The sequence below is a fragment of the Haemaphysalis longicornis genome, unplaced genomic scaffold (assembly GCF_048455015.1).
Source record: "Haemaphysalis longicornis isolate Haplotype H1 unplaced genomic scaffold, Haemaphysalis longicornis Haplotype H1 scaffold_2, whole genome shotgun sequence".
Classification (NCBI taxonomy): Eukaryota; Metazoa; Arthropoda; class Arachnida; order Ixodida; family Ixodidae; genus Haemaphysalis; species Haemaphysalis longicornis.
The window spans coordinates 272675500-272701883 of record NW_027526295.1 but is presented as its reverse complement, the minus strand read 5'-3'; the positions used below and the strand labels follow the sequence as shown (position 1 = coordinate 272701883).

The window sequence follows — 26384 nt, the reverse complement described above, 5'->3', positions numbered from 1 at the left end:
AGCACTAACAAAGCACGGTAGCGAGTACGCGGTGCAAATAAGAAAGCGATTATTTACCAGCGTGAAAAGTAGCGGGAACTTGTAACAGCGGCGCATCGTGTGCGTGCTGCGGAGCCCAACAAACGGTGCCCTCACTGTGGCTTGCTTTATCCAGTGGCGGTCTGGTGTCGGTGACGAATCTGTCACACGTGATGCTGACGTCGACGAAGATATATGCTGGGTGCTGGCTCGTGGAAAGGACCAGGAATGGAGCAGAATTGGTCAAACCATGGTCCATTTTATATGGATAAAATAACCGTGGTGTTAAATATACGCACATAAAGCGCCGAGTTCAGCCCAGTGAATGAAACATTAGAGCAGGTCAATATAAATCCTGCACAAGTTGACAGGGTTGACCCAACCGCGAGAAAAAAATTCGGGGAAGAACAGTTGGTCACCTGTGTCGTTGATAATAACGCTAGAGTGTCAATGCATACCTGACTTGTAATTGATAATCATCTGTGGTGATGACTTATGGTGCGGAAACTTGGCGCCTTACCCAACATTTAAAAAGGAAACGTAGGTCAGCTTCATGAGCCATGTAATTAAGGATGATAGCAGCGCTGCATAAGTAAAGAGAGCACCAGCAACATTTCTGGCTGTCTTGTGACATATAGAAAGACTTAAATTTACGTGTTTAGCACGGCAAGAAAGACTACGTTTTTAAGGACAGTGAAATTAAGTGAAAGGATGAATAAACAGTGGCCAAAGATACACATTTGCTGTCATCGCACCCTCATATACCTCGCTTCTGATGTTTTAAAGTAACTAACCAATGCGACCCAATCGCTACCTACTGAAACAAAATTTGACAAATTCTTATTTGTGGCCATATAGAATTCGTTCACTATTCAGCGTAAGTCTAAGAACTGGATAAGCACTTGTATTTAAATTGTTTATCTGATTTCTGTTGATAACGACTCTATGTTTGCACACGGACAACCGAACATAATTTCCCTTGCCACTACGTGTACGTAGGTTGGTCGAAAGAACTCATAAGATAGCCTACACATTCTCGAATTTGTGTTGATGAAGCAATTCCACAAGAATTTCGACTCACTTTGTGTGCCCTTGAGGTTGTCACATGCACTGCATGCAAATTCAATGCCTGGTCGCGCCGTAATTGTCCCCAAAATAGTGCTTGAATTTTTGCTGTTCCCTTTTCAGCCTCTGCATTGAGAACGCTGTTCGAGCGCCATGGCTGCTCTGAAACTGTCGGCCTGATGCTGCCCAAGACGTGAGATCGCCGAGCGATGCCTCACGGCACCACCACGGCCCCCGGCAATGACTCCGCAGCGGAAGTTACCAGCAACGGTTCCTCCTCCACCAACCTCACTCTGCAGTTCGTCGAGCTGGGTGCGGACCAGGGGCAGGATGGCGTCTTCGGGCCGCAGTACCACAGCCATGTCCGTATAGCGGTCATAATCATCATGATCATTTTCTCGATCGCGGGAAACGGCGTCGTGTGTTGGCGGCTGCTTCGCAACCACCGCCGGCGTCGCTACCAGAAGGCACACGTCCTGTTCCTGAATCTCGCCATGGCCGACCTCCTGGTCACCACGGTCACGATGACCTCCCAGATGGTCTGGGAGATCATGGGGCGCTCGTGGATAGCTGGCGATGCCTTCTGCCGGGTCTTCAAGGTGCTGCAGACGTTCGCTCTCGCTTCATCCACCTACATGATCGTGAGCATCGCGATGGACAGGCACTTTGCCATCGTGCACCCCCTCTCCACGTGCCCCGCGCCGTCGCGTCTGGCGGCGGGTGCGTGGCTCGCCTCGCTGCTGCCATCGCTGCCGAACCTGTACGTGTTTCGACTCGTAGACGCCGGAACGGGGCTGAACTACTGCTCCTCCGTCTTCTACGGACGTCAGTCCGCGTCACCCCTTCCGCGCCAGGTGTACATGGCCTTCGTGTTCCTGGCGGTGTTCGTGCTTCCCCTGTTGCTCCTGGTCGCCCTGTACGGTCGCATTCTGATCGAGATTTGGCGACAAAGCTCTGCGCTCAAGAACCGCCACCAAACGGCATCCTCCTTACCGAAGGCCAAGGTGAGAAGCAAAACCCGCTTGATGTTACGCAGTGGTCTTCTATGCATATTATGAAGAAAGAAAAAAGAGAGTGAAAGGAATCGGCTAACGGCAGGGGGAGAGACGGATAACACATCAGCTCGTTTTTGTAAGGTTAGTGGCTACGAATTTGCGCAAAAAGAGGATTTATCCACCAAAAACAACGCACGGTGACGTTTTAATTGCTGCCGCCCTCTCCCAGTGATTTCACGCGTGTAGCAGCTCTCTCAAGGTAGCTTACACGCTCAACAAATGTCATAGTTTGGTGTGACAATCCGCCCCATTCAGTCTATGCCTGTGATTAGAATCTTGTCATCTTCGGGATGCTTTTTCCGTCATTGCTTGCGTACAGAAGCAACAGGAATCTCGTGAAAGCAAATTCCTTTTGCCAGATAACTGCTGGTCTTGTACAGCTGCACGCAGTGATAAACCATCGCATACGATTACGCGCTCACTGAATCTGCAGTACAAAAATAAAGTAATCAACCCCCTCACTTACAGATGCCGTGCAGACAAAATACGTTGGTTGTATTCGAAAGATTTGGTGTTTTATGGTGCCCCTACCGCTTGTTCGGCACAAGATGATGCTTTATTCACTGAGAAATTAAACAATTTCAGCCAAAATTTTGATTTTCCGGCTGAATCACAGGTTTCTTGACGTCTGCGATGACGTATCCAGGAAGAGAACATAAGTATACGGCTTATAGCCGCAGCGATTGGCGGAACGCCTTGTTTGCTGTCAGTGCTCCTGGATGGCGCCACCATACCGCTCGGGAACGCTGTACACCCTAGCTTTTGTTTTGACCGCATTTGTGCCTGGATGATGTTTATTACGATTGATAGTATTCATGTCGTGAAACATTGGGTATGCTCTACAAACACAGTCACAGAAGACAATGTCACTTACGCCATTTGGCCAGCGTAAGCTCAACACGCCGTACGGCTGTACAGCTATAACCCGCCTAGTGCACGCAGTAGGCACCGGTGCTTCTATGTTTACGTATGAGTTCGCAAGTTCTATTGTTTACTCCACCATTCTTGCCGCTACAAAAAGTGTGCATTAAATTTAGATATGCGGTAAAAGAAATATGCACAAAATTAAATAGATCTTTCTGCAAGCTTATAGGGACTTGGCGGCCGTTGTATGGCACCACCGTCGCTTCAGCGAACAGCGCCGCCCGTGACGAACCGATCGTCAGTGGAATGCCGGCGGCGGTCAGCGCAGCGTAGTTGTGCATGACTTTCTGTCGTTCTGCTGCGTTGCGGGTTGCAAAGCGTGGATAACCACAATGACTTTTTTCAGATCGGCCTATCTTGAAAGTACAGGCGGCCTTTACGAGGCATGCCATGTGTGTGATTTACGCCAATACTTAATTGCAAATACCAGACGACGCTCAATGCGCCAAGCTCGAAGTCAAGCTGGAAGTGCAAGCCCATTCCTTCGGGCAAATGTTTCATGCCTGCGTGCAGTTTGGTGTTCCGAGGAATATACTGCAGCTAAATGCTCTTACAAAGCCGGTGTAAGTAGCCGGTCCAGGAATGCTGCGGTGCTGGCCTTTGGAGTTGATCACGAAACGGTGCTGTGCACAAGCGAAAGACAAAGTTGGGGGGTGCCTTTTAAGATTTACCTCAAAACAGAAATTGGGATGAATGATGCTTCCGTAACTTCATCAAGTACGGTAGAAACGTGTTTAATTTCACAGAAATAAGCTTACTACAGTAATCGGGAATAGTTTACAGAATAAATACCGCGTGATAGTAGAACTTTATTGCTTGTCGTGGAAAAGCATTGATTTACAAGAATGCAATGGTTGCTGGCTAGTTGGTTAATGGTTTTTCAAAAAACAATTCTGCCTGGGTGAAGGACGAGAGACAGGAGTGTGCCAAAAACCCGCCCTCAGTTTCACAACTGAATGCTGCGGTCGTTTTACAAGCTGCCACCTACGCTTGAAAAATCATGTACTGCTCCGTCTAACGACGATTGGTGGTTTATCGCAAAGCTTTCTCATGTGGGTTTCCTTGGTTGCCGTCTGGATTTAAACTTCGCTACTTGAGCTTTGAATTTCACCAGTACGCCGTTTGGTCTTTTGATCGCTGCGTCTTTGTCTTTGCCCATTTCTCATTCGATTTCGCACGAAGAAAGCTTTGTGCTCAACTATCGTTGTGGTTAATCGGAGGGCTGGATGATTTTGTTGTTTCATTTTGCACTTCCATGCACCCCTCTCGAAATCATAACTGCTTCCAGCGTGTCAGAAATGCGTCTCTGTTGGAGGACTCGAACTGATGCATACAATTTGAGGCAACTAGTCGCGCTTTATTGGTTTCTACACAAGGCATTACGTGACTTTTTAGGTACTCGGTAATGAATACTTAAGCATTAAAAACTACAGACTGACGTTAACAATCCCACGTTTTTTAACCATCGGTGCCAGCCTTTATTCCACGCAGGTGGTAGAATGGGAAGAGGAGGGGGCATGGTTTGCATTTTCGGCTGTTGGGTGGTTGAATAACGTTGGCTCTTGATAAAATGACTACTACAAACATGGGAGCTCCGCTTCGGCTGTCAAGCTCCCATGCTGTCACAATGTCGCTCACCAAAACTGAAGGCACAAAGCTCACGGTTACAGAAAGATAGTCTAAACTGCCACGATGTTTACGCGGCCACACGGTAATATATCTCGTACGTAAGTGCCTTTCTCTTCAAAGCACACGTATCGAGGTATCCCAGCGTTAAGGCTGGCGTTAAACCGTAGTCACTAAAACCAGTGAAAATAATTTAAACTGGTAAAAACGAATGCTAATACTAATAGTTTATTCCTACTGAGATCGCGCAGAGCCAGGTGCAGACGCTGCAAAAAGCGCTCATGTCAATGTAGTCCATTCCCAACCTTAGAAATTTCCAATAAGTTTACGTAGCCGTTAGTGCCTTTAACAAGAAATTAATACTAATAATAGTAGTTTTATTCGTATTCAGATCGGGTGAAGCCAAGCGTAAATCGCTGCTGAAGCCGTTCACGTAATTGTAGCCTATGCCCAACTTTAGAAGTGCCCGACAAGTTTACGTAGCCGTCATTGCATCTAAGAACCCAACACACCTGTCTAGACTTCGTTTCACCGCACATATCCGCTCACAACACCACCAAACCATTCAAAGCACGGGAGCAAACACGGAAAAAACAATAGGAGGCCGCGTATTCCAATGCACCGGCTCATTCCACTGACGAGCGGAGCGCCGAGTGGTGGCGCCACCCGTCCAGCTGCCCGGTCCCTATAACCCCTGTTTAATTTGCGTTGGATTTTGCCGGCCGCAGCCAATCGCACAGCTGTCCATAATACGCCATAGTTTCTAGTGCGGGAAATGAGCTAGTGAATGGCATGGCCATTCTCTTTTTTTTCTTAGAAACGTAGCTTATTTGGGTGAAGCTGGCGTTAAAAGTGGTGTCAGTGTTATTTATTTATTTATTTATTTATTTATTTATTTATCATGGTACCCACAGCGCCAGTTTGGCATTACAGTGGGGGGGGGGGGGGACAAGTACATATATATCATAGAGAACGAAAGCAGTTCATGCTGAACACATGAAAATAACAATTACAGTTCAGAACACTTCGCTGACACAAACCAAGAGCAAGAACCGCTAATGTAACCGTTAATGTAATTCTAACGAGGCAATCTTTCGAATGAACCAAGCTTTCATTTTTTCTGCGTTTCCCCTTTAAGGAGAACAGGGCTGCGCGCGAAGCTTTTCACCAGTCGGTGTAGACCAAACCAAAACTAAAAACCCCCAACCAACCCTTAACCAAACTCAAACCCATTTTCAATTAACCCAAAACTGTTCACAAAGCAACCCCAGCCCAACCTGCGACCCAACACATACCGAACCTCGCCCAAACCATTGGCTGAACTCTTAAAAGCAAACCATACCACACACACACACCAGATAAGGAACCACCCCTCGTCACACTAAGAATACCCTCATCACGTACAGATTCACTTCCGCGGGTGTGTCTCCGTCACTCTATGGTTCTTGGAAACTTTCAAATGATCGGCTTTATCCCCGGCATGAAACATGGCCCATCAACGGCAGCGTCCGTGTCAATGGAGCTTCGGTAAATACGGTAAACAGGCACATGAGTCGGCAGCGCGCCCATTCTAAATTGCCCGCTCACGTCCCACCGCGCTGTGTGGCCGAAGCGCTAGGATCACCCCCAACTCTTTACATATGAATGCTTTGACCGAATGGTGCAATCGGATAGACGTCGGCTTCATAGGGCTCCTGCGATTGAGTTTTGGCGACATGCAGCGCCCGCTTGTGTCCGGCACGTCTGGGTAGTACAAAAGCAGACAATCCTCGCCGCCCTCCATGTGTTTCCTATTGAAAGCCACGACGAAAGTTGGTTGCACCTCATTTAATCGCGTTGTGGTGCGTTTAAATGACTGCATACTGGATAGCATAGTCCTTAAAGTATATATAGAGACTAAGCAATATTCTCTCCGCTAAAGCAAGCAGATTTATCGGCTTTCTTTTGAGCGAGTGGTCGCGATTTTCGCGACGTACGTGGCTCAGTATCACCAGGTCCGGTGGTTTAACTTCCTGACGATAATTATAGTTCGACAAAGGAAAGTTTAAAGTAGCATAAACACAGAACGTTGCTCTCCTATAGCGTAAGGTAACTGCAAGAGGTTGCTTCAGCGGGAGCATGCCAGCAGACGCTAGAAGCGGAGCGGCCTAGCTGACACTGTGGCCTGGCACCGTTTTGAAAACAAGGGGAAGTTTTTTATATATTTTCGCAAACCAAACGATCCTTGTTAACATTTTGCGCCGCACAATTTACGAACGGCAGGGTACATGCACGTTAGCGAGCAATGGAGGAAATAATGTCAAATGAACAATTTAAGAGCAATTAAAGGACTCGAAACAAGCCTCAAATCGCACGTCTGCTGCCTGCAGAGATGTGTAATTCTACATTTACGTAACACAATACAGCCACTTATACGATACGCGGCCCAAATATTTGCATACGATCGTCGCTGACTGTGTTCGTTACCTTCTAGTGCAGGCGTCGGCAACCAACAACCCGCGGGCTGAGTCTGACACTCAGGGCTGTATTATGCAGCCTCCAGCACGTCGTCAGAACCCCCACCCCTCCCCCTGCTGAAAGCGGACAAGCCAGTGTTGATCTCAAATGGGATTACACGGCGAGACAAGAACAGAGAATTGATCGCTTCCTGTTGCTCTGTGTCCCATCTTCACACTTAGCCATGTTACTGTCAATTGTTGTCAAATAGTGCCATTCGCTGAATTTTTTCTGAGTGCCTTCAAAGCCCCCCCTCCCCCCACCCCTCACCCGCTTTGCCGTCCAGCCCTCCCTTGTGTCGGCTTCATGCAACTCGCCCTACACCTCAAAATGTTGTCAACCCCGGTTCTAGTCTATTAATTGCGAAATGGGAATATACGATGCAAGAACGTAATAAAATAAAGTGAGAGCAAACAAGTAAACAGAACGGCCACTCAGTTCGCTCGTCAACTATGTTTCAGTGCACCGACTTTCGGAATCACAAAACAGATTTCACGCTTCTGGCGCTCGCTGCGTTTTGTCACTGAGCCACGCAATAAAAAGGCAAGCTAGCGCTGCACCATTTATTCCTAACAGTGACGCAAACCAGCAGTGTTTAATGGAAGGGCACGCATGAGTGTACGGGGCGCAAAATCGCGGCGCACCGCAGCATACAAGTATGCGGTCCGCCGGAACCGCCGAGTTTTACGCAATATCATCCCCCATTGCGTCCCCTTTCTACCCCTTTTTTTTTTTTTTTTTTGATCGACTGTATTTGAAAAGTCCTTGTCACCAAGAGTATTAGCCTCAACGAGCAGCTCTCTCTTAAAATTTCACTTCATACGACCATCGATCGCTGAACCTGCGAGTGGCAGAGCGCCCTCACCATCCCAGCACTTTCGTCGACGTTGTACGTATTTAGCGCTGCAAACATGGATGGCTGCAAAGCAGTTTTCCGTAGTGACAAGTTGTTCGACAGAAGAGATCGGACACGTCGGGGATACGGGGTCGCAAAAAAATCGGTAGTATCGAGCTAATTTTACTTCTTTCAACACGGGATCCTATTGGACCCCGCAGCCTTGTACTACCCGGAAGGACTACCGGTAATTGGGTTGTGCAGAGTCCGTGGGCAGCGCACGGGCCCTATAACGCGAGAGACCCTGATTTGATTCCGACTACAGGAAGCATTTTTTTCCTTGAAGCGTTTGGTTTTGTTGTAGAGCCTCTGAAAGGGGGGCAACCACAACCTTTCCCCCATCGACTGGCGAAGGCTAAGCAACGACCCAACAAAAATAATGGAATATCAAAAGCGATTTAACGAAACTTGTTGAGATAGTTGGTTATGTTTTGAATACCAAATGTAAGGCGAATAAAGACGGGACAACGGATGAGATGAAATAGCAAATACGGGTGCCCGTATATGTGATTTCCTGTATTCCTTCACCCCGTGTTCTCTGTTCCTTACGTTTTTTTCTTTATCAAAAGCGGCACACCAAGCCAGCGCGTAACAGCGGATGATGCTTAGTATGAACAGGTCGTTATCATTAACGCCTGTCGCGTTCCACACACGACTGTAAGCCTGGATAGCCCCTCGGCCTTTCCTTTCGCTCTCCTCCTCATCCTCCTCTTCCACACACGGTGATGTAAACGTAGTTTTTATTGTGAACGCAGTATACGCATCGCAATGTTGAAGAAGGTTTTTTGAATTATGCAGTCTTGGTGGACATCCTTTCGTTGAGGGTGATCACGGGTTCCCACATCCGTCCACCGTTCACGTGGGATATCCTCCCTGACAGGGAGTCAGCCGCGAAGTTATGCATTAGGGCTTCTGGATATACTTCCCCATGTTCTTTTAGGATTGCGTCGTGTTCGATCGTGTCGAGGGCCCTTTCAAGCCTATCGCACCGAAAATGTGTGCTTTCTGACCCTTTGGTCTCTTGGGGATCTACTACAGTTGATTGCCAAACGCGGAAGCCCCAGGCTGTATATACTAATACGTGCTCATGTTAGGCGCAAAACTTGTTTGCGCCGGGTAAAAGTAGTGCGTCTATTTTAGGAGATCACAGAGACCATTGATGGCCATGGTCTCAATCAATCTGAGTAGCATTAGCGTTAATAATGCGGGTCACAGATTCTCCATTCTGTCTGGTGGTTTTCCCGGATTTAGACTTGGGTGCGCCGCATAGCTTTTCAGTTGGTCTGAAATGCGCCCTTTTTCCAAGTTCCAGTCAGCGACCTCAGGAAGTGGTTCTTCGCCACTCAGGTCACCATTCCCGGCATTATTCGCCCCACGCCATTCTCCTGCGGCGCACTATTGACATACATTGGCCAATAGTGAAGGCGCGCTGTATTTGCCTCCCGTATTTTCTTCCCTTCTGACTGCAACACACAGACAGTAGTCTGCGCCGCAAATGACTTACAAAGACGTGTTTTAATCAGGAACATAGGGTATGTAAATATGCTTAGTTATATTTCTCGAAATCCAGCCATGTCACAAATTGTTTGCAGTGCAGAAATGTAGAGAGAGAGAGAAACTTTATTGCGTGTCCGGCAGAGTGAATTAGGCCGTGGGGGTCGGCCCCGATCCCGGGCGGGTCGAGCCCGTGATGGTTTGCGCCACCGTAGGTCCTTCCCGCTGTCGGGTCAGGGCTTCCTCCACCTGCCGGACGGCCTGCAGAAATGTAAAGATCTTGCTTACTCGTGTTTGGAAAAATGTAAAGGGAAGCACTGGGGTAAATTCTTAAATTCATAACATAATGACAGCGAAGATGAAGAGCCCATATTTATTTACTGCCAATTTTCATCGCTGTGTATAGTTAAGATATACGATTATTTCTTATTTCTACGAGCGCATTTTCTGTCCTAATGTGAGCGAAAAAGAAAAAGAAAACTGAGGAAGCTTGCACTAAGTCGCGCAAGGCTACAACCGTAGCGAAGCTGCAGGATTTCTTTCTCCGCGTGAGCCGTGAAGGACACAGCACCACGCATTTGTAGAAGTTTGAAATTGTTTATTTACATGTTCCTTCGTCGCTTTTCACTGTGCTGGTAGTAGTCATCGTCATATTCATTGAGATCGTCGTGTTCCTCTTGGCAACCATCACACGGAGTGGGTGCGCGTTCTGAAAGCACATCCTCGCCATTGTAAACTTCCATCAGGTCCTACTCATCAAATCAATCCGGGGATGCTGGACGGTCGCCGTGAGGCACGCGCTTACGAGCACCTGGCATTTTCTCGCTCCTCTGGGCTTTCATCAGTTTTTCTTTTTTTGCTAAAGCCACTGAGCGTGCTCGGGACGCTCAGTGGTCGCCGCGAGGCATGCGGTCGGGAGCGCTCGGCATTTTCTTGGTATTTTAACACGGTACCCGTTACGCGCCGCACATTACGGCCAACTACAACAGCTCCGCTGTAAACATACGATTACCTGGATTTTCCGGTCTACCATGCATTTACGTAAACTGGAATACAGAAACTTGCAAGGGGTATACTTCTTTATCTATGAAGAACAACATGCCGCTCTTTGTTTTACGGTTTCGCCGCACCTGGACGGACTCAAGAAGTGGCAGGCCCGTGTTACTTGTATTAAAACTAATCATTACATTACTTATCATAATCACGCTGTTCACTGGCATTTTCTAATTTGTGTTTTGTACCCACAGTGGCGTTACAAAAGCAAATGGGATGGACTCTACAAAGATTTGTTCCTTTAACTGTAGCTGCTGGAAGAGAGATTAAAAGAGAGAGAAAGAGAGAGAGCGAGAAAGAGAGAGTGAGAGAGAAAGAGGGGGAAAGAGAGAGAGAAAGGGAGAGGGAGAGAAACAGAGAGAGAGAGAGAGAGAGAGAGAGAGAGAGAGAGAGAGAGAGAGAGAGAGAGAGAGAGAGCAAACTTAAGAGGGTACATAAGCATGATGTGGGTGCAGTCCTTGTTGGCGTACCCCCGCAGGAATTTAAATTCCTAGATCCTATCAGTTTTTTAGAAAATATTTTAATTCGCCACTGTTGAGGGTATGTTCGCGTAATAGCGTATCGGCTTTTATTTGTCGGAAATATCGGGGAGTTTCCTTATGCGCTAGCGGCACTGGCTTCACATACGTTCAGTGGCCGAGCATAACTCTAGCCTATAGCAAATTCGACTTAACGACCGTGATGGCATTCACAACGGCTTAGCACTGACTATAAACCACACTCAATCCCGTTAGGAGAACTGCGCGAATGCCCAGTCAGCCCTCTGTCAAATAGATGAATCCTGGACGGCCGCAATATACTCGTTCGCGCGAGCTTCTTTAATTAGGAGAAGGATCAGCAGAAAAAAAAAAAAACGAAACAGTCTGTTTCTTTGTTATGGACGACAATATTATTTTTGTGGAAGCAACGCGAAGCCAGTGCCAGCTCACAAAACTGTAATATCGAAACGCAAAATGAACCGCCCCGTTGCTCATAAGCTTTTCGAGCTAAGAACACAAATTCCTGTGAAATGAACTAGATAGTTTTATTTTCCCCACCCGAATCTTGATGTCTGTATTGAATTCTCGACGCTTTATGCCTCTTCTGATGGTTAAGAGACGAACATTTTTTACCGTGTTCAAGGGAAAGGAGGAGAAGGGGGTATACGGAAACGTGTAATAAATTCTGCAGAACTCAATAACACTAGGGTCACGACGCAGCCTGGTGTAATATGGTGTTAACGGGGGAATGCAGGCCTTGTGCTGATACGGGATTACGGGTGACCGAGCACCATAAAAAGCTCTCTAAAGACAGATGACTGAACTGAACAAGAGCGAGTGTCGCAACGCTGCCGCTTGGCGGCGCGCGTGTGACCCCGAGAATTCATTAGGGGATCTTGTCCAGGATGTCTCGCTCGGCAGCAGTAAAATATGTTCCGGCCGCACAGTTTTCACCCAGCGAAGCACCAGCCCGAAGCGGTCCTTCGCGCTGCTTGCCATCATTTTCGGGAATATATAAAGAAAGACCTTAACGGAGCAGCACATTAACGAACATGCCATAATGGAAGCACTAACGAAACGAACAGTACGTTAATGTGGCACTGACAAAAAATATCTACCTGGTTAGGAGGACATGGCAATCTCCACGCGTCCTATTAAGCCCAAGTCGTTTGTTATGCGGGCGGTGTGATTATGTCCACCCGTATATACCACGAGTAAAAATTACGGATTCGTAAGAAAATGGAAGCGTATGATAGCTTACCAGCGTATCCACTCACGCAGTAAAGGACTTTCATCAGAATATAGACGAGCAGGAACGTCTGTAACGACATCCGCTCGCGCGGGAAAAAGCTTAGCGATGGTGGGAGCCACGGGATAGGCTTCACGTCCACGGCAACAGTTATGAAAAGTGTGTAAAAAGAATTACTGCTTTCGCTATTCGCTTTTCCTTTACGTGCGTGGTACTTACCAATGCCACAGCAAGGAAAGTGCGAAACTGATTGATTGTAGGGCTTAACGCGCCGTCACAACGCAGGCGATGAGACACGCGGTAGTGGAGGGCTCCGGATTAATTTTGACCACCTGGGGATCTTTAACGTGCGCCGAAATCTCGTACACACGGGCGCTTTTGCTTTTCGCCTCCATGAGAAAAGCAGCGCCCACGGCCGGAAATCGAACCCGCGTTCTTGTGCTCTCCAGAACAACGCCATAGCCACTGAGCTACCGCGGCGGGTGAAAGTGCGAAACTATTGTCCGCGATAGCCTTCGTATATGGCCGCATACCGCACTGTGTAATGGAAGTGCTCGGTACAATGAACCTCGAAATAGGTGGGGATTCGCGTGATTGCGTGAGCGACCGATGAGTCAAGCCGATTTCAAGTGGGATTACGGTGGAGCCCTGGTGTTGTATTGTTCTAAATGTTGACGCACCTTTCACAGTGACACGGTTGAAAGCATCGGGTTGCTTTCACTGAGCAGTCACTGTTCCACCTCTGGTGGAATTGAGGTGACAGAGGACTCCCCATAAGGGACACTAAGGGCCGTATTCTAAGTTCCTCCTTCACTCAATATGCTCTCTCCACTAGGCTGAGGGGCGGACTCAGCAATGCTTATGCATGGGGAAATCGATTTCAAGGATATCCTACACTGGAGGCTCGAGTAGAGGAAGGATTCAGAATATCAAGGTAAAGGCACATACAAAGTGAAGCACTTTTGAGAACTCATTCTATGCAGTTCCGGGCGAGGCCCAAGTCTAACATATTTCAGAACCCTCAACCGCGATTACGTGGAATGAGTTGTCGGTACACACCGCAGTCGTGCGGGAAGAATCAAAAGACAGAGGAATAGAAGAGACCTACGTGAGACTTCCAGATGACCTATAAAAGGGACGTACGGGCAGGATAATTCTTCACAAGCAAAGCAACAAATTCCCTATCCCGAAGGGAGTAAATACAGGGAGATGCCATCTTGCCAAAACGGTTCACATCATGTCTGGAGGGGGTACTCAGAAAGGTTGACTGGAAAATACAGGATTAAGGATAAACGGAGAATGCTTGAACCAGTTGATATGTGCTGAGGCAGGCTGTACCGAAGTTGAAGAGCACTAAATTTTCTATTTTTCCCCGTAATTACTGAAAACTATAGGGAGTAAAAAGTAATTACGGAAGGCAAAGTCAGTTGGATTTATATTACGTACAGAACAAAAGCCATGCAACTGAAACGAAAGTTCGTTGTATAGCAGCTCGAAAAAAATGATTGCAAGATTGCAAAAAAAAAAAAAAAATGGCCGTGTATCTGCTCGTTTCGTTGCAAATTTCGAGAAAAGACGATAGTCTTTGTCGACTTTTGCCATGTAAATGCCTTCCTTCGCCTTCCCGCTCACCTCTCATTTTGTTCCTCTTGCGTCGCGCTCCTCCCAAGGGAAAGACGCCAAAAGTTTGCTTAAATCATTTTAAATTTACCGCGTTCCACTGCTCCAGGCCGGGTGTCTCGATGCCAACGCCGCCGTACGGCGAAGACACGCGTGAATCGAGGTGCCCTACTTTAATGTTTATAGAACCGCGTTTCCCTACTCCACGTGCGTTGCAAGAAGAACGTGGAGCCTATCTAGTGGAACCTTTCGTAACTGTTGCCGTTTGATTTCTTAAAATAGCGCCAGAAGTTATAGTGGCGCGGGCGACAGCAGGCAACGGCGGAGTGAATTCTTTTTCTGCAGTTGATGAAGTATTTAATTTCGCAAAAATCGAGCCTGTATAATTTTTTGTAAAGGAACAGTGCAAATATCACTTCTGTATTAATCTGTTGTCTTATATTTGCGTAATGTCTTGTTCTTCTTCAACAATGTTGACAAGTATGAACATTCCACCGGACATAGACGGGGAGATTTAGCTGTGAGTATATAAGACTATTGCGCAGGCATTGTTTTACTTTGGCCGGGTGGCTGAATCGAGTCACAGACAGACAGATGGACAGACACACCAAAATTTCTGGGTTTAAGTAGCCCAAGAAAAAAATTGGCCGCGTATCTACTCCTTTCGTTGCAAATGTCGTCAAAAGACGATAGTCTTTATCGACTATTGCCAAGTAAATGCCTCCCTACGCTTTCCCGCTCACCTCTTATGTTGTTCCTCTTGCGTCGCGCTCCTCCCAAGGTAAAGACGCCAAACGTTTGCTTAAATCATTTGAAATTTCCCGCGTTCCACTGCTCCAAACCGGGTGTCTCGATGCCAACGCTGCCGTACGGCGAAGACGCGCGTGAATCGAGGCGCCCTACTTCAACGTTTATAGAACCGCGTTTCCCTACTCCACGTGCGTTGCAAGCAGAACGTGGAACCTATCTAGTGGAACCTTTCGTAACTGTTGCCGGTTGCTTTCTTAACATGGCGCCAGAAGTTATAGTGGCGCGGGCCACAGCAGGCGATGGCGAAGGGAATTTTTTTTTCTGCAGTTGATGAAGTATTTAATTTTACAAAAGTCAAGCATGTATGATTGTTTATAAAAGAACACTGCAAATATCACTTCTGTATTAATTTGTTGTCTTATATTTGCGTAATGTCTTGTTATTCTTCAACAATGTTGACAAGTCTAAACATACACCGGACTTAGACGGGTGCATTTAGCTGTGACTATATAAGACTATTGCGCAGGCATTGTTTTACTTTGGCCGGGTGGCTGAATCGAGTCACAGACAGACGGACAGACAGACAGACATACAGACAGACCAAAATTTCTGGGTTTAAGCAGCCCAAGAAAGACTATCGTCTTTAATAAGTGATCAATAGATAAGATGCCAAACTGGCTACGTAGTAACGAAATATCTGCACTAAAATAAGTGGCGGTACTGATACGTATCGCTTGGTTTGGAATATACTGGACCGATTTTAAGCGACATTGGTAAATGTTTCCCCACGCTGTGATGCCATAGTTAATGTGACTCGGTATAAATGGGAGAGAGAGAGAGAGAGAGAGAGAGAGAGAGAGAGAGAGAGAGAGAGAGAGAGAGAGAGAGAGAGAGAGAGAGAGAGAGAGAGAGAGAGAGATAGTCTGGTGAGGTTAGCCTGGCCAAGGCGCCTAGCTTGCTGCACCAGATCTGGTATAAATGAGAAATAGAGAGGTAAGAGTGAGGGATACCAAAAGAACCGCCCAACTTTAATGATCGCACGAGTTCCAACTGCGGTTGTTTATTTTAGATGATTGATATGAAAATGATGCTTCAGGTGACGATCAACACGTATACAGGGAAATGTTGCAGAATCGCAACCAGGAATAGAATTCTTACCAATTATTAGGGGAGGGACCTGGAGTGAAAATCATAAATTTCAACTTGGTTCTTTTTACACCAATTAAATACATAATAGAGGGCGATACAAAGTTTAGACGTTAAAGAGGTTATACACGTGTCTGATGTTGAGACAATTGCTTCATCCGCACGTAAGATGCAGTGGAATGACTGCAGGGTGTCAGGAAGGTCTCTTACATAAAACATTCTGCAGAAATTGAGAGAATTATCTACTAATGCGTAGCATTCTTATGCCGCTTGTCTTGAGTGTGAGTTTTTTTTCAGCCACATTTCTTGGTTTTTCCAAATCATGTCCGACCAATTATCTCCATTTACGCTATTATAACAATTAGAAGTAGAAATTTCGCCAATTATGCATTATTCTAGAAATGCAGCGCGTTACATGGTTCGCCATTTTCCGTGATTTCTTTATATACTTGTTTTTTTTATGTTCCAAAATGTTCCGAGTGTTCCGTATACAACACTAACGCAGCATTGAACATACTTATTCTTGTGACCATTTGTCATGTGGTCAAGTTTACGTTGGCCACACGGGTCGGTGTTCAAACATGCGTTTAGGAGAGTACTTTAATTCCTTGAAAGGTACACCTACATATCATTTGTCAGATCACTGTCGTTCATGTTCATCGTGCGCCAGTCAGCCGCATTTAGATAAAACCGTTGTACTGTTCTGTCATCCCATTCAGCTTAAGCGAGAGATTATAGAGGCTTTTAACATAACCAGGCTTGGCGATAAGTGCGTTAGTCAGGCCTCCGTATGTGGGCACGAGAAAGAAGTGGCTTTTCTTGATTGTTGTCAATCGCCGGAGTAAGGGTAAATCGTTCCGGTTATCTCTTTCACTGTTTCGGTGTGATTCTCAACATAGCGCATGCGCATATTCGAATTTTTATGTATAAATGTTTCTTCGTTGTGAATAGTGAATAAATCTCAGTTGATAGTCAGCGCTCATCCTGTCTGGTTCTTTTAGATGCAACGCATCTCATGCTCGCCCCTCTGTCCTTCCTGCGTCTGTCCGGCGTTGTCCGCACAGCTGCGCCTCTCCTGCTCTTCTCTCTCCGATAGCGAACACTCTCTCCCAAACAGCTGCGGGTTGGCGCAGTGCGCTCTCACTCCGTTGCTAGGCTCCGGTGGGCGGCGCTGCGCTCAGCGCTGCGCATGTGCGGTACTCTCTCTCTCCGCGCTCTCCTCTCCTTCGGGCGCTGTGAATATAAAGCGGCACGCCGCGCTCCGACGGTCTCAGTCGACGGTCGTCCGCATTACGCTTGCACTCTCTCGCAGTACTCGACTATTGCTTGATGCAATCGTCGAGCCCCTAACTGTGCACTTTACGGACCACAAGGCACTCATTCTCGTCTGTAATAAAGACCGTATCTGAGCATACGTGTACTGCATGTGCATTGCATGGTGAAAATGGAAAATTACGCCCACCTCCCCTTCGCGTGAGAATCCCTGCTATAAGCGTAATCAATACCATGGAAAACGCCAATGGAACCCCCCATGAGATGCGTTGCATCACTCCAGGGTTCCCGCGAGGGGAGGTGGGCGTAATTTTTTCTTCATGGTCCTACTTTAACGCGCTGTTTCCAAATAACCATGTCGCATTACCAACTCACCCAACTGCCGCGGCGGCCGCTTTTCTGATGGAGGCGAGAAGAAAAAACGCCCGTGTGTACGAGATTTCGGCGCACGTTAAAGGTCCCCAGGTGGTCAAAATTAATGCGGAGCCCTCATTACGGGTTCGCTTCATCGCCGGCGTTGCGTCGGCGCGTAAAACCCCACAATCAATCAATCAAAACTCGCCCAAAATCTCCACCCTGCTGCTATTTGTCAGTTTTTCAAAATTTCGTCCGACCAATTATCTACATTTTCGTTATTATAACGATTACATTTAGAACTTTTGCGAAATTTGCATTCTTGTGGAAATACAGGGCGTTACACGGTTCGCTAGTTTTCGGAATTATTTTATATCTTTCTTATGTTTTTTTGTCTTTTTAAAAATTTCTTGCGTCCAATACCTATTTACACTATTATAACGACTACAGGTGGAACTATCGCGAAATCTGCATTACTGTGAAAATGCCATGAGTCATGCGTCATGCGTCATGCCATTTTGCATATTTTTAAAATATCTGATTTTTTAGTTTTTTCAAATTTTTTGCCCGACCAATTATCTTTATTTACGTTACTATGATGATTAAATTGAGAACTTTCGCAAAATCTGCATCATTGTAGAAATTCAGGGCGTTACATGGTTCGTCGTTTCCCGTAATTATTTGATATTTTTCTAAATTCTTTAGTTTTTCAAAATTTCGTCCGACCAGTTAGCTCCGTTTACTCCGTTATAGCGATTACAGGTGGAACTTCAACGATATCTGCATTTTTGTCACACGGTCCTGCCTGGGGGGGGGGGGGGGGGGGGGGTATTCGGCAAAGAATGTTACGCATTAATAACAAAGAGTAAGGCTTCCAAAATCACCCCTTGCGAAAGCCCTTTGTTACTGACTTTAGTTTGAGAAAATATATCTGCTGCATACACTACGTATTTTGTATTAGAAAATAGTTTTTCAAGAATGTAAATGACGGACCAAGTATTCCCGTACGTTTCGAGCTAGTGAGTAAGACATGGTTAGGAATTGTATTCAAGGCTTTCGTAAAATATAATAAAGCATATCCAACGAGTGGAAAATTATTTATTGATAGTTTGATGTACTCAATTAAAGAAATCAGGCCAAAATTGGTAGAACTCGTTGTGAAAAGTCCGTGCAAAAAGATCTCAATAAGCCAAACTTGCTTAAAAAATTGCCTAATATATTGCTAAACAATTTGTCTATTATTTTACTAAGAAAAAGAAGAATTGAAATTGGCCTATAATTAGTTATTCCTTTGTCTCCTTTCTTGAACACAGAAATAAGATTGGATTGCTTCAACAATTTAGGAAATGATTAAGACTATAAGGTTAAGTTATTTATATCACATGTCGGCACAGAAATAAATTGAGCACCTGCTTTCAAATAAGACGTAGAAATACGAATATAGGCTGTTATTTTTAAGATGCAAAATTGTTCGATACACTTCTTAGAGTATGGAAGGAAAAAAAAAACAATTGCGGGAGCGCGCAAATTTTCTTTGAAGCCCAGGACTTTTTCAATATTGATTGGAGATGAAAAATAATCACAAGAAGATGTTGGTAAGATGTCAAGGGGATGGAGATTTACAGTTCCGTTGAACTTTATTTTAGAAATGGAGAGTGTTTACATCTGTTCAAGAATTTATTAAAACTTTCTACTGTTTCCTAGTATAATGTTTAACTTGTAAGAAGTCGTTTTCGTAGAAGCGTTTCTTGGCCTGTCTCAATAAGATGTTAAGAATTTTACAAGGGTTTTATAGCGCAAGGCAAGGTTGTTGTTAAAGGGCTTGCTTTTTGTTTTTAGGGGCGAAGCTCCTTAAGGCGTGGGTCTGTCCATCCTCGACGTATGTATGTAGCCACCTCTAGTTTAGTTCTTGGATTGTTTACTAGATGGCGTGGCTACCTCTAGTTTAGTTCTTGGATTGTTTACTAGATGGAGGTACTTGTATATGATGAAAATATGCGCTTGGATTGTTTACTAGATGACGTGGCTACCTCTAGTTTAGTTCTTGGATTATTTACTAGATGGCGGGGAGCGTTGTAATAAAATCCGTTCGCTGTTGGCGCGCGCTCGGAGTCGCCCGATGGATAAGGCTGCAGATGTGCGAGCCCGCGAGGCAGAAGCGCTCCGTGAAGCTGCGCGACGCCGCCGCCAAGATCCTGCCGTACGAGAGCGGGAGGCCGAAGCGTGTCGTCTGGCTGCGCGACGACGCCGCCAAGATCCCAGCGTTCGAGAACGAGAGGCCCAAGCGTCACGACAACGGCGCGAGGACCATGCCGTACGCGAAGCGGCACGGCTGCGGCGCGAAGAGGATCTCCAAAACGTCAGAGAACGGGAAGCGGCGAGAAAGCGCGCGTATCGGCAGGCAGACCCCGATGCAGTGAGAGCTCGTGAGGCATCTGCAAAACGCATCAGGCGAGCTCAGCCCCAAGGTGCCGACGCGCGGTTTAAGCGAGACTTTCTAGACGTTACGTTCGGACACAGATGTAGTGGGCGAACTTTCACTGAAGAGTCACGGTTTTACCGATGATTTCCCCTCAGGAGCTTCGCCCACTCATCATCATTCACCCCGTGGATATGCTGTGATTTTTTTGTACAGAATATCTTTCGTGCGTATCCTTTTTGAGAGGCCCTTATCATTCGAGTATAATGCGAACACATTATATAACATCGTACTGTTGCTGTGCAAGTTTAACCGTCTTCAAAAACGATGAGCAGAAAGAACGAAGAGCTTAGACTGGATCACGCACGCGACTGATAACTGACGAATCAGTATCACTGAAGGGTTCTATAAATTTTTCTTCGTTCAACACTGAAGTGAAGTAACAACCCATTGTAGAAACATGATTGAGTTATGTCCTCCTAGTGCACATTGAACGCGTGGCTTTTGGTTTCTCTGTTCTGGGACGCAGTAGCTGAAAGGTGGTCGAGTATGGCTCACAGGAGATGACAACTTGTGGCGTTTAATTTGGCCGGTGGGATGCACCCTCTTTAATTCTTCCCACATATTTTAGATGCTGAGTTGTAGAAGTTTTGGTGTGGACGCTTTTGAAAAACGGGAGTGGGGAACTTATACACTTGGCTGCGAGGGCGGCGCCGAGTTTATATTTCCACTCGTTTTAAGTGTCGTGTAAAATGGCTCGTATATAACTGCTGTATACGGTCGCTTGTGTAAGGCCAAAGAGCCTACTAGGCAAGAAGGCATATCTATAGGATTCCAATGAGGCGAATGAATGCGAAATAAAGAACTATGGGACACCTACCTAAGCACACGTTAATTAGACCCACGTATTTAAACACGCTGTTTCTTTCCCCTCATTTTTTGTGACCTCTATTTGTATGATTATAATGTCAAGTCTGGCATATACTTATCGCGCGCCGGTGTTTTTTGTTGTTGTTTTGAGGCGGGAAGGGGCAGGAAGAAAGGGGTGGTGGCCTTCGAGGAGAAGCCACTCTGTGTGTTAACCAGCCGCTTTAACTGTCTCGCGATGAAGTCAGTATTGTTGTTCCTTTTATCGTCTTCTGCGCTTTACTGTTCTTCATGTGGTGTAGCTTGTCTCCCCGCTTCTGCCCGCATTGTGCCCGTCGGTTTATTAGTGGCAGATGCCTCGGATGGGGCATTCCTGGGCCTGCCTAGCCCATCCGCTTTCGGCTAAAAGCATTTGATATTGTCGGGAACCGCGGGGTCGCAGCGCAGCGCCACTGACAGAGTATCAGCGTGGCAGGCTTTCGGAATCGAACTGCCCGTGCCGTGCTGGCGCACTAAGCACGCGCCGCTCGCTTTTTTATTCTCCTCTTTCATAGCCGGCGGGCTAAGAGCGCCAACCAGAGGGCGCTACAATATAAAAAAAAGGACTATGAAGACGTACGAAACAACTTAAAGGAGACTTTGTCAGCGTGCGCACGTGTGGCAACAGCAATACAGAAAAGTGGAATACAAGTGCCAAACCTCTCGTCGATGGCCGCCGCGGTTATGTTTTGCCCCGTGCCCGACAAGACGTCAGGGAGTTTTTAGAAACCTACCTTTCGGACGACAGAGGGGTAGCTTTTCTTGCGACAGCAAAGCTTAATTTGACCGATTTTTTTATTCTTAGCTTTTCACTTTCTCCAAAAACGTACCGTAAGGGCCTCGGGCCCTCGTCACCAGTCCCTGATATGTCGTTTTAAGCAATATTCCCTCCCTCACTTCCTACCTTCCACACGCGTAAAGACATATAGATATGCGCATTCGGAGAGACACATGCTGCCGCGCACTCCTACATACACACACATCCAGGCCTTCAATCGATAGCTCGACCGGAAGTGAGCGTTCACCAGAAAGACATTAATGAGGGGCGTAAGCATATGTTTTCCTGTCTTGACTCATTGCCTCCCATTGCATGCGCAGGTCAAGACGGTGAAGCTGACGGCGGCCATCTTCGCGGCCTTCCTGGTGACCAACGTGCCATACATGGTTCAGGAAATGGTGCTGGCGTTCGCCGGTAACGGCATCTCCCTGGACCGGAACCTCGTCGCCCTATTCGGCGTCATCTCTGCCTCGAACAGCGCCATCAACCCGTACATCTTCCTGTTCTTCCAGAAGAGCAGCTCGAAGCGGAAACGCTTCGTGATGCCCTTCCGCCGAGACGCAGTGGCCGAGGGCGAAAACGCGACGGGCCGCTCCAGCGGCGAGCGCTTCTCCAACTCGACCAAGAACCAGTCGGGCTTGTTCACGCTGTCCACCAAGGATGTGAACGGCAAGTGGTGTTCGGAGCTGCAGGCCGAACTGAGCACCTTATGACGGTCCAGGCTCTCCAACTGCCTTTCGAGAAGGAGGATTCGACTCGTTCGAAGGGTTTGAACTCTGCCTCCTCAAGAAAAGAGTTTATAGTGGCTCCCTGCCACCTTTTTTTGTCCACTGATTGGCGCAATAGCGCGGGACCCTGTGTTACCCTGCGACACGCTGTGAACACCTTCGCACTATGACCTTGCGGAACGTTTCTCTTAGTCCTGCGATACCAGGTGGTGATTAGACCTCAGACGCTCGGTCTCAAGACTTCATGTGGCATGGCTTTGTACGTTTCCATTGTACGATGTAGTGTGCACACAGCCCAGTGCTGACGAACTGAATGTCACTTCCGGTGTTTCATAGCATGCAGCTCAAGAAGCTGGGTTACCGTTACTTTCTTGGCACATTTACGGGCCTGTCAAACACGCCTTGCTAGAATAACCGGTTGAAGGCTTGGTGTGAGTGCTGTGCTGCGGAGTCAGCACCGGGATTACTGCGCTTCTTGCGTGCCCTACCACCACTCATAGTTTCGTAATCTGGTGCACCCCCCCCCCCTTGCAAAAAAAATGTGGCGTTTCTGCAACAAAATATCATCAAACGAATACTTAGATCCTTCAGTGGTCCAGTTCAGCTTTCTTTCCCTGGGTTAACCGAAGCCTTTCAGTTTCAGAAACATACAGTATCCCCACAATGTGTCAATGAACGCATACTCATCCTAAGTGTATATACCCGCATACGTGAACTGTATTGTAAAACCCGAAGTTGTGGAGAGTGGTGCGTGGTTGTTTAATACAGCTGCTCTGTCCCGTTCAAATGAGCAGTTATTCGAATCCGAATTCGAAATGGCAGCTATTCGAAACAAAAGAAGGTGTAGCGCTCTACGGGAGTGCGGTAAGAAGAAGACTGTAAAGCGGTCGAGTCTTCCGGCCGTTCATTAACGGTAACTACTAATGGCCAAACGTAAATTCCAAAAGCGCAGCCATGGCCATGGCGGGATGTTCAAATTGGCCCACAGGAGTTGCTGCTATATTATTTTAGGGTTTCATATCGACCTATTTATTTTTGTGTGCCGCATGCCAAAAGTGCACGAGAAGATTGTTAAAAAAAACGAGATGAACGAAGGCAATTTCTCCAGCATTTCTCGCATGTTACCGTCAACTAAAAAAACACCAAAAATTCTGAGCATATTTAAGGTATGTCAGCCCGCGCACGGGGGTCTGTGAATCTGTCTGGTTTCTCAGACAGGCACTTGCGCATTTTATTGCCGGTATAAAAGAGCCCGCATAATGCGTTGGCTTGTACATCCACACGGTATTTATAATAGCGGAAACGCAGCTACTTCTTTTGTGCAGAAGTGCGGTGGCTCTGGTGATACTAGACATGTCTGAATCCTTTTTTTTGTTTTGTTTTTTAAATTTAATTGTTAAAGAGCATTGCTGCAAGAACCTCGTGCGTTTGGTTGCAAACGGGAAAGAAATAACCGATAAATAAATGGAAACAGATTAACTAAGTGCTTTTTTGCTATTAAGTATGGCGGCATAAAAAGGCCTGAAGGTTAAATGAGTATTCAAATATGCCTAAAACCGTGCAATATGCTTGTTGATTACAGAACCGTAAAACGTGGCATCTCGCGGGTAACTTACAGCTTGCCAAAAGCCACGCAGCCTCCAACATCCGTTTAGAAGGAAACAGGTACACGGTTTTGACAGACAAAAACGTTGTTACGATATTTAGTGCAGTTAACGGTCAGCCGTGCGCGCGCACCGATTGGCTTTAAACAAAATAAGGTCGAACCGATTTCCTTAGATTTTTTGTACATACTGCGTATGTAACGAAGAATACATTCTTAAGTCCTCCCGCTATATTCCAACGACGGGCCCCGATTCTGTGTTCGCGCATCATATCATAAGAAAATTCCCTGAATATTTGATTTTACCGAATTTGTAATAAAATGTTGGTGTTTAAATTTCTTTCTTATCGCACATTCTTTGTGAGCCCAGTGGCAAATTTCGGTGATGCTGTTTATAAAATGGTGCACTTTTCACTTTCTAGCCTTAAGTCACGTCGCTAAGTTACATTGCCCGAACGTCCTTCACCTTCGAAGGTTTCTTGACACGTACCCTCGACGCGATTACCGCCAACTATACTTCCTCGGGCGCTGTTTCTGGAACTAGTATAGCGTCGTCAGCAAAGTTATTAGTTACGTCGTTGCTGCAACTTTCTCTTCGTATACTGTTTTGTTTACATCTAATACCCATACCGTTTAAAAATTATTCATAGAACGTTTGCGGAGGAACGACGATGCATATGACAGAGGCCTTCGTTATATCTTATTAAACATTGTTAAATCACGCTATATCATGTTTATGATGTACAAAACGTCATGTTCTCAGGTGCAGACACTAAGTACCCCTGCGCCTGTATGCAAGATTTCAGGGGACGTTTCAAATACCTAGGCAATTTATTGTAATCCGTACTTTTCTACTACGACGAAGCTCGGAGGGAGCTTCGGCACAGAAATCTCGCATTTAAAGTGGTGCACTAAGGATTGTAATCAGCTCGAAGAAAAAAAGCAGCACAAATCTGTCCTGCTCGTTTCCTTCACTTACAAGGGAGATGCGCCACACCAGAGTTCGGTTTATAATAATGATGATTTGGGGGATCTATACAAATTATTTGATTAACGTCCTTAGAAAAAATTGAACACGTGATCATAACCCTACATGGAACCACCAAGGGCTAATACATTCTATTGATAGATTGATTGTGAAGTTTAACGCACCGACGGAACACAGGCGTTGGGGCGCGCCGTAGTGGAAGACTCCGGATTAATTTTGACCACCTGGGGATCTTTAACGGGTGCCTAAATCACGAAGACACGGGCATTTTTACTTTTCACCTCCATCAGAAAAGCGGTCACCGAGGCCGAGAATCGAACCCGCGTCTAGGCTAACACATTCCGGCTGCCCATAACAAACCGATTAGTATGGCCGCACACTATGCCGCTGCTACTCGCAAAGACGGCGAAGGTATCTCGAAGGCAGGCACGTACCCAGGATTTTTTTTCGGGGGGGGGGCCCAACCCAAGGTAACTTTTCTATGCAAATTAGGGGAGAGGGCGAGGGTATCCGCCGTTACTAGTACAAACACGATAAACGCGCAGCGTTTACCATAAATGCGCGTAAACCTGCATGGAGAAATGAAATTAACTGTATCCGCCCTTGTGATGGAGGCGAAAATCGAACACACTCGTATGTTCGAGATTTCTGAGCACGTTAAAGATCCCTACGCGAAGTTTGCAAAATTAAAAAAAAAGAACGGCAGTAATTACAATATTTACGGGAATAAATACGCGAACTGCACATTAACTATACATTTCCGGAGCATCCCACACGTTATACGCAATCGAAGTCGGCAGAAACGGAAGTGCATAGGCACTCGAGAGATCAGATCTCCGTGGCAACCCTCTTGCGCTTCCATATTTTTCTCCAAACAAAACCTGTAGCTACTAGTTATGAAGGAAGGAAACAAAATGCTATAGGTAAATCGGAGATGTCATACGCCTAATTCCGTGTGTTATTACCCTGAACAGCCTCCGAATTCGACGTTTAACGGTCTGCCATTCAAAGCACCGATGATTCAGGCCTCGGAAATTGCAGTATCGAGACGCACTGGACTGCAGGAAATGTAGATAAAAAAAACGGTGGCAAGCGCCAGCGCGTCAGCGCTTACCTCTGGCAGTTTTGTAAAGAACCTTGTTATATCCAGGGATGCGCCTTGTCGCTTCCTCGACGTCGCTGCGTGGCTTGTCCAGCAAGGCGGGAATGAGCTCCTCTGTCCTCTCGTTCGGCTCGTTGGTGAAGTAAACTCGTTGCTCTCTGCCGACACCTTGACGATATTCCGACATCGCGAGACTAAGCTATCATATGTACCCGGGGTTTCATAACCTCTCTAATACAAAGACACAGTTCGCAGTCCAATTTTCAAGTCGAAATTTCTCTCGGCCAAAAGTCTGGTTGGGGTCCGTCGAGATGTCCGGCCCGGGTTCATTTTCACCGTTCACCCGCGGCACCCCGTCTCTCTC

The 26384-nt window shown here is 46.5% G+C and overlaps 1 protein-coding gene across 1 annotated transcript; it reads left to right on the top strand.

The window, feature by feature from the left end:
* Nucleotides 1-1209: 1209 nt before the first annotated feature.
* LOC144167791 (gonadotropin-releasing hormone II receptor-like) lies at nt 1210-24223 on the top strand. The gene is made up of 2 exons (XM_077696968.1): nt 1210-2087; nt 21920-24223. Exons 1-2 carry the CDS (start codon nt 1293-1295, stop codon nt 22310-22312), a joined length of 1188 nt encoding a protein of 395 aa, XP_077553094.1. The 5' UTR covers nt 1210-1292; the 3' UTR covers nt 22313-24223.
* Nucleotides 24224-26384: the final 2161 nt, after the last annotated feature.

Coding starts and splice junctions, on each gene's coding strand:
- LOC144167791 (XM_077696968.1), top strand. CDS start 1,293: ATGCCTCACGGCACCACCACGGCCCCCGGCAATGACTCCGCAGCGGAA. Junction 2,088..21,919: donor CCTCCTTACCGAAGGCCAAG/GTGAGAAGCAAA, acceptor TTGCATGCGCAG/GTCAAGACGGTGAAGCTGAC.